Source organism: Nesoenas mayeri (genome assembly GCF_963082525.1).
Source record: "Nesoenas mayeri genome assembly, chromosome: 1".
In the NCBI taxonomy this organism is placed as follows: domain Eukaryota; kingdom Metazoa; phylum Chordata; class Aves; order Columbiformes; family Columbidae; genus Nesoenas; species Nesoenas mayeri.
The window spans coordinates 106823010-106835174 of NC_137541.1; the positions used below are offsets into that span (position 1 = coordinate 106823010).

The following is a 12165-nucleotide window of genomic DNA, read 5'->3' on the forward strand; positions in this document are numbered from 1 at the left end:
GTAATGATAGCCCAGTCCTCAGTTACCTTTCTCGCAGTGCAGAAGCATCCAGGCAGCAGAGAGTCCATACTGGAGAATAAACCTTTTTCTCTGTAGTGTCTAGAACCAGAGAGTTTAATTAGGGGTTCAAGGTAAAGATTTATAACACTTGCCACTTGGAGGTTTCATTTTGTTTTTTTAATAAGTTGTTTTTGTTTACTTTGTACTCTAGAAAATGAAGAAGTCAAAGAAACCACTTTACGAGAGCTTAAAATGCTTCGCACGTTGAAACAGGAGAATATAGTGGAACTGAAGGAAGCCTTCAGAAGAAGAGGAAAATTATACTTAGTTTTTGAATATGTGGAAAAAGTGAGTTGAATTTGTACTATACTTGTCACAGTTAAGTCATCAGCTTACTCAAAAAGTCTTTAAAATAATTTTTATTTTTAAATATCTAGCTGCTTAAGCTCTATAAAGAGGAACAGTAGAAACTTTAATACAATCTGAGTTATTGTAATTAGACATTTATTGTGAAAAATTATTACTATTGTTTTTACTTCATATGTTGGTCTTTAAAAAAAATCTTCCATATGTGAACACAAATATGTTCAAATGATGTAGACATACGTACCATTTGAAGAAAAAATTCCATCGAAACTCTGTAGTCCATTTTAATTGTAAAGCTGATTGACTGTCCTGTGTTATGTTGTGTAATGAATCTTGACATAGTCTTTCAAAACAATATCATAGGCTTTTGACCTTGGAATCTGTTTCAACTTTGTCCATTATTCCCTGTTAAAAATAGGATTTGTTTGTATATTTCTGTAACAAGGCCACTATCAATAGTAGCTTAGAGGGATTTGGCAAAGATCACTGTCATGATTTCCAATCCTGACCTCATTTGAAATGATTCCAAAGTTTCCCTAGACTGGCCTACTGCTGCCAAGCATCCTGCTCTGTTCCCAGAGAGAAACAAACTAGAACAGATTGGTCTTTCACTATTTATGCAACCTTCATGATGAAGGTAGATCTTCCCCCTGTATTTTAACCACTTTGCATTTATTCATGGAAATAATTAGATGGTATTCAGATACATACAGTAAAGATAAATGCAAGCTTAAATGTGCTACCTCTGTAGCTTTTATGAGATAGTGTTCCCTTGATAGAAATTCTCATTCTATGTCCTGCCAGTGTGATGTTGCAGTCTAGCATAGTCCTAGTCCTCTTCAGTCAGTTCTCTCTCATGTAAAGGTTCCTCTCTTTAAATGATGTGTCTCCTTTACCTCAGTTTGCAATTTATTATGTTGGATAACTTTATTGCATAATGTGAGGTGACCTATATTAGGCACAGTTTGGCAGAAATCAATTTTGGTTTCACTATCAGATCAGCTACTTCTGATGTGGTGGATCTGACTCAGATCTAACACTCAAAGCTTGACTAGTTCCTCCCATGTTCCTTGTAATTTTTTGAGACATGTGGAATGTCTCTGATCACACACCAACTTAGAACATTTAATTTTGTGTTATAATTGACTTGGCTAAGTTCTCTGTAGTACTGGGTTGGAAGAGCAGCAGAAGTAAAATAAATTTAATTGATTTCATAAGACATATACTTTAAAAATTTCTAATATTGGTAAAAACACCAAGCTGCAATATCTGACATTATTTGCATTAGAATAAAAGAATTATAAAGGTGGATATCATGTATAGTCTGTGCCTAATGTCGTTTCGATATTAACAGAAATGACAGTTAAACTTCCCTGTCCGTGAACGTTTCTCATTTTCGGATATTTCAAATAGTTTCCACAATAGTTTATTCGAAGACCAGGATGATTTCTGTATTTTTGAATGAAGGCAGAATAGAAGGAATTAAATAAAAGGTGATATAGTAGACTAATTTTTGTTTTAACTGGTGCTGAGCGCCTTGTGTCCTTTATGGAGTCTTAGCTCTGCAATACTCAAATCCAGATTACTTAACTTCACATTTAGTGTAATCTCCTTTATTCATCATCTCCTTAGTTAATGTCCTTATATAGGATTATGTCTCACTGTGTTCATGCTACTATTTTAGTTCATATTTGTAACACTAACTTCTTGACTTACTTATCCAGATCTATGGGCTTTTGTATGGACAAAAGTCTAACTAAATGTGTTTCCTTAACAGAGAATTCCTTTCCTTAGATCTAAAGTGTATTTCTAAGGAAACTTACACTCAAGCACATAAGTTCCAGTGTTTATTTACAGATTGCAAAACTTAGTGTTTTCGTATGTCTCCATTTGTTTTGACTTGTATTTGTGTTCATTAAAATATCTTACAAGAGAAACCCCAAAAAATTATTATACAGCCAAAGAAAATGTTTGTCAAAGACGAGGTAAACTTATTTTAAATGAAAAATCTACAAATGCTCAAATCCATAATGAAATGAGTTGTATAAGGCAATACAGCCAAAATACTCATTTCTATTTTAGTATTCAGTAAATAAGACTTTTCTCTCTTTAAGTGGGCTGCTGCTCTCCATTATTCATTCAGGATTCAGAGAACAATCTCCGTTGTACTTCTAATTGTGCAAAATTGGAGACATTTGCTAACATAATGGGAAACTAAATGTCCTTTTTGAAAGAGGAAATTTACTCATGTAAACAATCAGTTTGTTTTCTTCCCTAAGTATGTCTGTGAAACAGTTAATACAGCCATAGCTTCTATAGTGTAAATATGTCTAAGATCAATATAGCTGATATATAGCTATAGGATACTCCCTAGGCTACTATTTACACCCCATGAGGCATTTTTATATCTGTTGCTTCATTTGCACTAACAGGCTTGTGTTGCTTTAACTGTACCCATTAACATACAGACATGGTTTGTGATTTATCATGGACTTCATATGTCAAAGCAGCAGAACTAGCCTAATAATGAAGAAAACAGTATGTTAAAGCACAGTCAGATACTTACAAAATGCTGTACGCTACTAAACTTCTCATATGGCCACGCTGACATGGTGTTTCTGTTTAAGCAAATTTTGTAACTAAATGACTCTTTGCAAATTTTAGGATAAGTGGTTTGCCAACAATCTTTGAAAGACTTGTGATATATTTATGGTTCACCTTCAGAGATTGTTGGCTTCACAAGTGCTTTCTCTAGAGCAAAACCAGCAAGTAGTATGCTTTTGTTTAAAATACACTCCTTGAATGTTAATCTCCTGATTTTGCATACCCAGGCTCAGTGGCCTAAGTATGTTGGTTCAGAATGCTGAATGAATGTTATCTTCTAGCAGCTACAGTATAACTCCTTTAAATAATGTGTCTTTTTATCGTTTAGAATATGCTTGAATTGCTAGAGGAAATGCCAAATGGAGTTCCACCAGAAAAAGTGAAAAGTTATATCTACCAGCTAATTAAAGCAATTCATTGGTGTCATAAGAATGATATCGTTCACAGAGGTAAGTGTGTAGTTCTCTACACAGAAATAAGCCCTGGGTAGGAATTTGCTTTCTAAAGGGAAAGATGTTACAGCTTGAAGTAATTTGCATTTAACATAAATATTAGCAGTCGCTTTATATCAACAGAAAAAAAAAAAAATCTGTAAATCTGACAGGGTCTTAAGTCTGCTGTTTGACTTCAGATTGTTTTAGAACTAATCTACATGTAAAGCTTGCTGTCCAGTTTCTTTGGGTTACAATAGAAATTTTGTATCATATGCACAGCAAAGTGAAACTACAGTACAGACCTTGCCAAAGGAGGGTTTTTTTAAACATTTCATGATACTCAGTCATTTCACTTTTGAAAGGAGGTTTTTAAAAACATTTAATGGTACTCGGTCATTTAGCTTTTGAATCCGATAATACAATATTAGGAGAAAAGTAACCCAGAACTTAAAATAGTAACCCAGTTTGGTCCCCATGTTTTATCTCTTAAGGCAGTTCCTCCTAGCTCCCACAAGTTCAGCTCTGTGTATTTACTTTCTCCCCTAAGCTTCAAGCACTCAAAGTACGTACTTTGATGTGTGATTTTATCTAGTTTTATTTATTTTATCCTGATTTAATAAAATTGTATTTTGCTTTGTGGCTTTGCAAGAGTAATATTTCTAATTAATGTTTCCAAATAATGAAAATTATCATATAATATTTTGTTTATATTTGAGACTGATCAAACATAAGCAAGAGTCTGCAAATATTTTGTAAAATACGGATTGAAAAATATACTATATATGGGTACTACGATATCCATGTAGGAATAAAAAAAGCTTGAAACTAGAAAACACATTTTTTCTAAACAAGTGACAAGAGGTGATCAAGAAGATCATCGTAGCTGAAAATCTGAAAATGTTCAGCAGAACACATAAAACATTTTATTGGTTAACTGGGTAATTAAATCTCAGTTCTTTGTAGTATTTTTCAATATGCAATATTCTGCACATTGGTTTGCTGCCCAGAAGTATCTGTGGGCACCTTTTGTCTTCACATATTTTGTTGGGAAACACTTTGAAAGACTTCAAAAAGCAGCAAATTAATTCTGCGTGTTCACAAACTGAATTGCTGGAAGCTGTTTCAGCAGTTGCTCTTTTAATGCTTCGTTTATGATTACATGAATATCTCTAAATACGTTATAATGAACTAATATTTGTTGACAAAGTTCAAAATTAAAAAGAGAAGCTAACAGCATTTTTTTTTTCCTCTTTCACTCCAATACTCCAGATATCAAGCCAGAGAATCTCTTAATAAGCCACAATGATGTTTTGAAGTTGTGTGACTTCGGTAAGTTCAATAGATAGATACCTTCTTCCTGCATTTTTAAGGAAAATCTCTTGCAGTGAAGTTTTGCCTTATTCTTGTACGAGTTCTACAATATGTACTGTTTAAAGCCATTTTAGTGGTCAGAATTGATTACTTCTTCAGGTTTGTGGCTAGTACTTTAATTTGAAAGATCTTTGGGCTTCATTTGTGTACCCTGTGCAATACCTGTATTAAAATGTCAATAGAAACACGGCATTTGTCTTCCTATGTTTGACAAGGTTTTTACTAGCAGTGTTATTGGCACTCAGCTGAGGGCAGTGCAGATGATAAGCTGATTATGAGGCTAGCAAAACTGTAAGTTTATCTGGCCTGTGAATTAAAATACAAAATAATTATTGTTTAATAAAGACACAATAAACTTTATACGCCATTTGAACCACTGGCTTTCATAGACTGTTATGTGTGTTGTTATAGGTCAACTTTTGTTGTTGCCTTAATCAAGGAATCATATGTCTGTCGATGATTAATGACTGGATGGCTGTAGGATAAAGACAGAGTTGTGTGTGTAACATTAACTTTCATGTTTCCTGTTTTATCGATGCCTGTTTAATGTCAACTTTAAGAATGTCAGCTTTTCAAGAATCAGCACCCAAGCACAAGGCAAAGTTTGCCCATGTGAGTAATCCCCAGAAGACAACAGGGCAAAGCATACACTGTTCCAACAATCTGTATTTTTATTCTAAATGCTACATAAACACAGAATATTGTTCCCTCTAAAAAGCATACAGTTTGGCTTGAGAAAGAGAAACCAGTTCCATAGGGCTACTCAAGGGCACTTTTCAGGGAGAGAGGTTTGAAAGCTGTCATTTCAAGCCTCTGCAATTTTGAATGAAAAAAAGAACTGCTAAAAAAATAGATTGCGAGAGGTTTTTTTAGGAACACAAATAAGACATCTGTCATTTGCAGTGCTGTTTATTTCTTTTAATCCTAAAGGTGTTTCTGAATGCTTAAGCAAAAACAATAACAATTCTAGGAAAAGTCTTAGAAGATTTGGTCCTTACGAGTTATTTGAACTAAGGGCAATTTATTCTGCAGTGTAAGGAACTGCACAGCTCTGACAGAACAGCAGGGTACCATTGCATAGTGCCCTCTGTCCCTTTGCCTTTTCGGTATCCACAGGCCTTCTGTCTGCATCGCTGTGGCCTCTCTCCCCTGGCAGCACCAGCAGCCTTGCCCAGAGCTGGGAGGGCAGGATTTTTCCCTTACCCCCTTAGTCATCAGCTAACAAATCTTTGCATGTGAACTCATGTCAGCATCCTCTGTGCAGTAATATTACAGGCAAACCAGTAGCCAAACAAGAGGTACGATCGTGTTTTGGATGACAGATTTCTTACTAGGTGTGGATGATGTGAATTCTGCTTGCGGTGATGTTTGTGCGGTCTGTTGACTTGCTCACACTGGACACTCCAACCATATCTCTTTCTGCTGTTAGAAAAGAGGGGCAGTCACAGCGTACTCACAGTGCTCGGCACAACCTCAAGGAAGTTATGGGTATTTCTGTTGTTCTTGCTGTTCATGTGGGTTAGTTGAAATTTTGATCAAAGTTTCAGGTTTAGTTGAATTTAAAATTCCAAGCAACTCTTATAATTCAGGATCATTTTTTTTTTTAGCCTCATTGCTAATTGACATTATTGCTAATAGCTTAGGCTCTCCATGTAAAATGTCTGTCAGAATGTTATTAGCCACAGGCATTTCCTGAACATGTACATATTAGGATGTAGGAATTCACCTTTCAATATGATTTGTTGTATACTGTCTGCGTACCAAACTTCATGCATGTTTGGAACACAGATATTTGTCAGATGCAGTGCCACATTCCTCATATGATAACGAATTCAAAGACAAGGTCTATGCATCCATCACAGTGCAGATACTGAAGTCGCTGGGTTTTTCTGAAAAGCCCAATGGACAAAACAGTTTGAATAGAAAAGTTCCTAATTTTTTTAACAAGATAGTTCTTCCTAATCCTTGTGCCATGTGTTCTGTACATATCGTGCTAGATAAAAATGAAGTTTAATGTGCTTGCCTGGACACATGTTGTGTGGGTGTCATTTCTGCCAATAGGAGTGGAAAAAGGGAACAGTACAAAATGCCGATTACAGCAGATGCATCTAACTGTTGGAAATATAATAGTTAGGCTTTCTGACTGGTGTGTTTGTTGATTTAACACCAGGGCTTCAAAATTACTTGTTTTAGCAATCTCTTCATCTCTGGAAGATGCATAAGCATAGACATTGTGAAACATAGGACTGGAAAAGACCTCAAGAAATTCTCTAGTTTTTCCACCTACTCAAAGAAAGGATTAAGCATGTCTGTGTTATTCTTGACAGATGTTTGCTTAGCTTATTCTTAAAATTCTCAGTAATGGTGGTTCCCTAGTGTTCCTAGATAACTATTAAAGTACTTACTTATCATTAACGTTAGAATGCTTTACTTTATGTCTAACTTAATTTTGCCTTATTTCTTTGTAAGAAACTGACAATCTTCTCCTTTTTTTTCTTACATCTTTTTCCTTCTATGTTCTGAATTGTTTGAAGTCCTTTCTTGAAATCTCTTATTTTGCTTGTTCTCCCTTCCTGCATCATGATGCATTTGCAAACTCTATTGCTTTCATAGTTGCTCTCACCAAAATCACTTTCCATCTTCATCTTCTAATGTATTCTTTCTCACAGTTTAATCTAACCTTCTCCCTGGTCACTTTCTGTTTCTGTTGTATCAAAAAATTATTCCTGATACCTCAGTACAACTTGGGGCAAGGAACAATAAGCACATGAATGAATGGGTATTCACTGACGAGATTCATCAGATGGGTCATGTTACAACCATACAAGCATAGTAGTGTGGAAAAAGCAATTTTGGCAGCTTCTGCATAAGAACTGAGATATCAAGAAAAATGACTATTGTGTTTAAGTAGCACTTATTGATTCTGAAAATGCAATTATGCCTTATACCTCTGCAACGCTTCTGAGTTTTTATTCTTTCTTCATCACTCATGCGATAATAGAAAGACTCATAGTGATTTCACTGAAGTGAATTTTGAATCATTTTTAATATCACATCCCAGTAAGAAATCATTTTGAAAATGTTGCTTTTATACTTCAGTCCCAAAAAATTGTCTCAGTTTTAGCTCTAGTAAGAAGCCTACATAACCTGGAGTCTTGCTACTACGATCTATCTGTCCTCAGTCTTGCTTTATAATTTATTAATTATTTGAAAACAGTAAGACACTTAATACTTTTCTGAAAATAGTGCCAGCATCTGCTGTAGGGTACTTCTACATGAAGAATCCAATAACATTATTACTGTGGTGCTTGGCTGACTTATTATAAATGGAGAATGAAAACAAAAATATAAATTATTTCTACACATGGGTTTTCCAGTGCATACACTCCTCTCACAGTCAGTGGTCTTAATTGTTTTGCCCTACGACAGAAGTTAAGCTTTGGTATAATTGCAAATAAGTATTTGTTATTATTAACAAAATGGTGTGGAAAGGGAAGCTAATTTGGACTTGATTTCTGATCCTGATTCACCAAGAGCCTTGTTATTAATGCGATGCTAAAACAGGTGAGAAGCTGACACGTAGAGTGAGCCAAATGCAGAGATAAAGCAATTTTGCTGATCGTTGGTAGACTCCTGCCTTTTGTAGTTTTAGGGAGATGACCCTATTTCTTGTCAGATCAGGAAGGGAGTGTCCTTAGATTAGAATAATACATAATTTCTTGACCAGTGTAAAAAATTGAATGCAGTGAGACTGTGGTAGTTAGGATCAGTGACTGGATGGGTCTATTCCGCATGCATGTTATGTTTCTGATGTTATGAATCTTGTTCTGCAAACAGCATCTCAGGGAAATTTAGTGGCAGTAGTTCACTAGATTGCATGGCATACAGACAGGTAACTTTTATCAATCTGTTTTGCTTGCGGCAAAGCACCGTAATAGCAAAACCCCGTGGACTTCTGAGGAGAGTACGCAAGTAAAGTAGTCATTAAAGCAGACGTGCTTTCACTGTTGTATCAGTAAAAGCTTACATTTCACAGAATCACAGAATGTTAGAGATTGGAAGGGACCTCAGGGATCATCTAGTCTAATCCCCCTGCTGGAGCAGGAACACTTAGATGAGGCTACACAGGAATGTGTCAATTTCAGTAGACAAGCAATTGTTGGGGACATGATTTTGCACTAGGGGTTGTAAACAATTTGCTTCTATTAAAATAGGTGTGAGCTCTTAGTGCCAAACCCAGTGGTGATACACATACTGTATTTTAAATAGGATATAATCTTTCGCACTGTTTCTTTGACAGGCTTTGCTCGTAATCTCTCTGAAGGGAGCAATGCTAACTATACAGAATATGTGGCTACCAGATGGTACCGCTCACCTGAACTGTTGCTTGGGTAAGTACAATTTGTAGAACAGCCATGATAAATCTTGATTGATTCTTTATATTTTTTTCAAGCACCTTTTGTAAGACTTACCCATGGAGAGCTGTGCTTGATTTAAAGGGAAGATTTCAAGAGGCTTCCAGATTTTCACTAATTTTTGTTCATTTCCAGTAAGTCAGCATGAATCATTGACATATTGACCTGTTGTCAGCTGAGCAGTGTTTAACTGATTAAAATACGAAGCTGAATTGTAGCAGATGTACTTCAGATTCCTTCCCATTCCCTTCAGAAGGGGTTTCCATGGTAGTGCTGTAGCCTGGAATGTTCCATCAGCCCTGTGGCGGACATCACACAGCAATGGCAGTGCAACCTTCACCATGTTACACTCCAAGTCCTCTTCATCCTTTGGGTGAAAACTGTGATTAGGTTTTCATTCCCAGTTATCCTGTACCAGTACTACTGAAGTAGCTCAGAAGGATGGTGCTAGCTTTATGCTAGCCAGGAAGAATTTATTGAAGGAGGCTGTATGAATCATTTTAATAAAACACTGAGAAGTTAGTGTTGTGTTGCCCATGAAAGCAGTAGTTACGTGAGTAGCTTCAGCCAAATGATTTAGTTTACTTCCTTATTAATCTGTAAAATTAGTGTTTCGCTACCTCACAAGGTTAAACAGATTTTTGTGCGCTGTATGAAAAAATTAATAGGACACAAAAAGGCAGAGACAGATATAACTGGAGATCTACTATTAACATATGTGTTCTTCTGACTACCATCAAGTTTTGCACTCCACTATTCTAAACTACACGAATACTTTTGCAGAATACAATTCCTCTATGTGTACCCTGTATGTATTAAAATATACATATCCTAGAAATAAGGAAATGGTAGCCACAGGACAAATCAAAAAAGTACTAGTCATTCGCAGGGTTCTTTAGGCAAGATGTTTCATGCTGCTGAGAAACAAGTCTTTGTTGGATGCTTTGACTAACACTGAACTAGACATTTCTTGAATAGTAAAGCATAGGTAACATTGTCAATAAAGTAATCCCAGTATTCTAAGAGCTGTGCTAATCTTAATTGGTAGGCAGTTGTGTTGTTATGTGCAGAATAGTATGTTAAAGTTGTCACTAAAAACCTCAAAGCTCAGTTTTTCATATATCAGAGAAAAGAAGTTATTATATTAAGCTTCCAGCAAAGTGTATGTGTGTGTAGGTATGTATGTATAAGTATAAAAAAAGACTTGGAAAAAAAGCATCAATTGTGGCCTTTTTACTTACACAACATTTTAATCTTCATCTATAGTAGTAGTGAGGATTTAGGAGGAAAGACATGAAAAGCTTCACAGATGTAGTATTAATCCGACCTGCAGTTTTCAAAACTGTTTTGCTACCAAAGGAAATGTAACAGGAATCTCGTCTGTTTATAACTGACTAAATTTGTTTGATTAGCTTGTAGAGAAAGGGAGGTAGTATGTGTATTTAATGCATATGACTTCAGCTTTGCTGGTGTATGTTTTTAATGCCAAGCTTTTCTGGCACAAAGTCATGTCTGCTTCTTGACAATCCTGTTCTATTTCCCAGACACTCATCTTACCCATTCCCCTTTGTCTTGCATTTACCAACACTTTATAAGCATCTAATATTCAGAAGTCTTCCCAAGATTATTAAAACATATATTTTACCAAATACAGTTTTACTTTTTCCATTTTTAAAATGTGTCCCAGAGAGGTTTCTGTTCTGCGATAAAGTTCAAGACTTAAATTTCAGGAGGGGAAAGAAATTGCTCCCTAATTATTCACAGAACATCTAAAATCTACTCACTTTGGAGAGCCTCAGGTAACTGTTACTGGAATACTCTGTACCCTTTGATGATAAAATATTGCTAAAAGCCAGTAAATTTTAAGGCATAACAAATTACTAGATGAAAACATGATTTAGGGAATTTAATTTGTGCAGGAATGGACTATAGTACTTCTGATTTGTGGTCTCTCTGTCCTATAGTAGTTATTTCATTTATTCAGCCACATCACTATTGAATTGTTTGCTTGTTGTGATCCGACAAGGCTGATCCTGACAATCCAGGAGTCTTGAGCATGCCTTTTCAAACAAAAAAGTTATGGTTTAATCTGCCACTGCCTGAAGAAACAGGCATTTTCTGTTTTGTTTCTGTTTGACTACAGAGTAAATAGTGGAAACTTCTTAAACTCTGATTCAGCTTCCTTTGTTCTTATGAGCAAGGAAGGGTGATGGTCTCTGCCTCAATTGTGTTTTAGCCCATTCCTCAGCCGTAATCCTGGCTTGTTCTCCAATGCCCCAGCGTGCAACCACCTTTTCCCTGTTTCACATTTTGGTGGAGAAACCTGCCTATTCAAGGGGTTGCAAATAAAGATGTGCTTGTTTTTCTGTCATGATAAAAAGGTATGGTTTTTTAGTTGCACTCTCACAAACTCCTTTGTTTACAGAGCCTCAGTTTTCCAGTACAGGCACAGAATATCTTAAGAGCAGATCCTTGGCTTTGAAGTCAGTTCTTGTCTGTGTTGCCTTTTGCAGCTTGGAGAAAAACTTAGATCTTCCTTGGCACTCAGACCTGACCTAATGGGTGGATTGGACTAGCAGCATTATAGAAAAAAGAAACATTGAGTCTCTCAGCAAATCCACAAGTAGTCGCTAGGCGAAATTAGTAAGGGAATTAACACAAAGAGCCATTGTAGTGGTAGTACTTCAGGAGCTTGGGCATTCTGTGCTTTGCCATTTGTGATTCCCTGTCAGCAGTCTATTCCAATGGGGAAAACTTGATTTTGTGATGATTGATTGTGAAAGGACTGAGTGTCTCGTGGCAGTTTCCGAAAGGCAAACAGTTCTTGAAATGCTGGTGTCCTACTACAGCATTCCTAACTACTGTAGACTCCTGCAGCAGGCATCTCAGTGGGCTTGTAGTTTCATTCAGGCTATTGTCCAGCTAGAAACGCTTTCTCACCTTCACCTAAATAAATCATCAAAAAGGTTACAGGG

General features: G+C 36.1%; 1 protein-coding gene across 1 annotated transcript in view; it reads left to right on the plus strand.

Moving 5' to 3' along the window:
• Positions 1–12165, plus strand: part of CDKL5 (cyclin dependent kinase like 5) — a gene marked incomplete at both ends in the record, with an annotated part of 73493 nt that overhangs the window by 27471 nt on the left and 33857 nt on the right. The window contains 4 exon segments of the mRNA XM_080352982.1: positions 212–348; positions 3299–3419; positions 4674–4733; positions 9076–9166. Of these exon segments, the coding sequence (XP_080209108.1) occupies positions 212–348; positions 3299–3419; positions 4674–4733; positions 9076–9166 (409 nt within the window).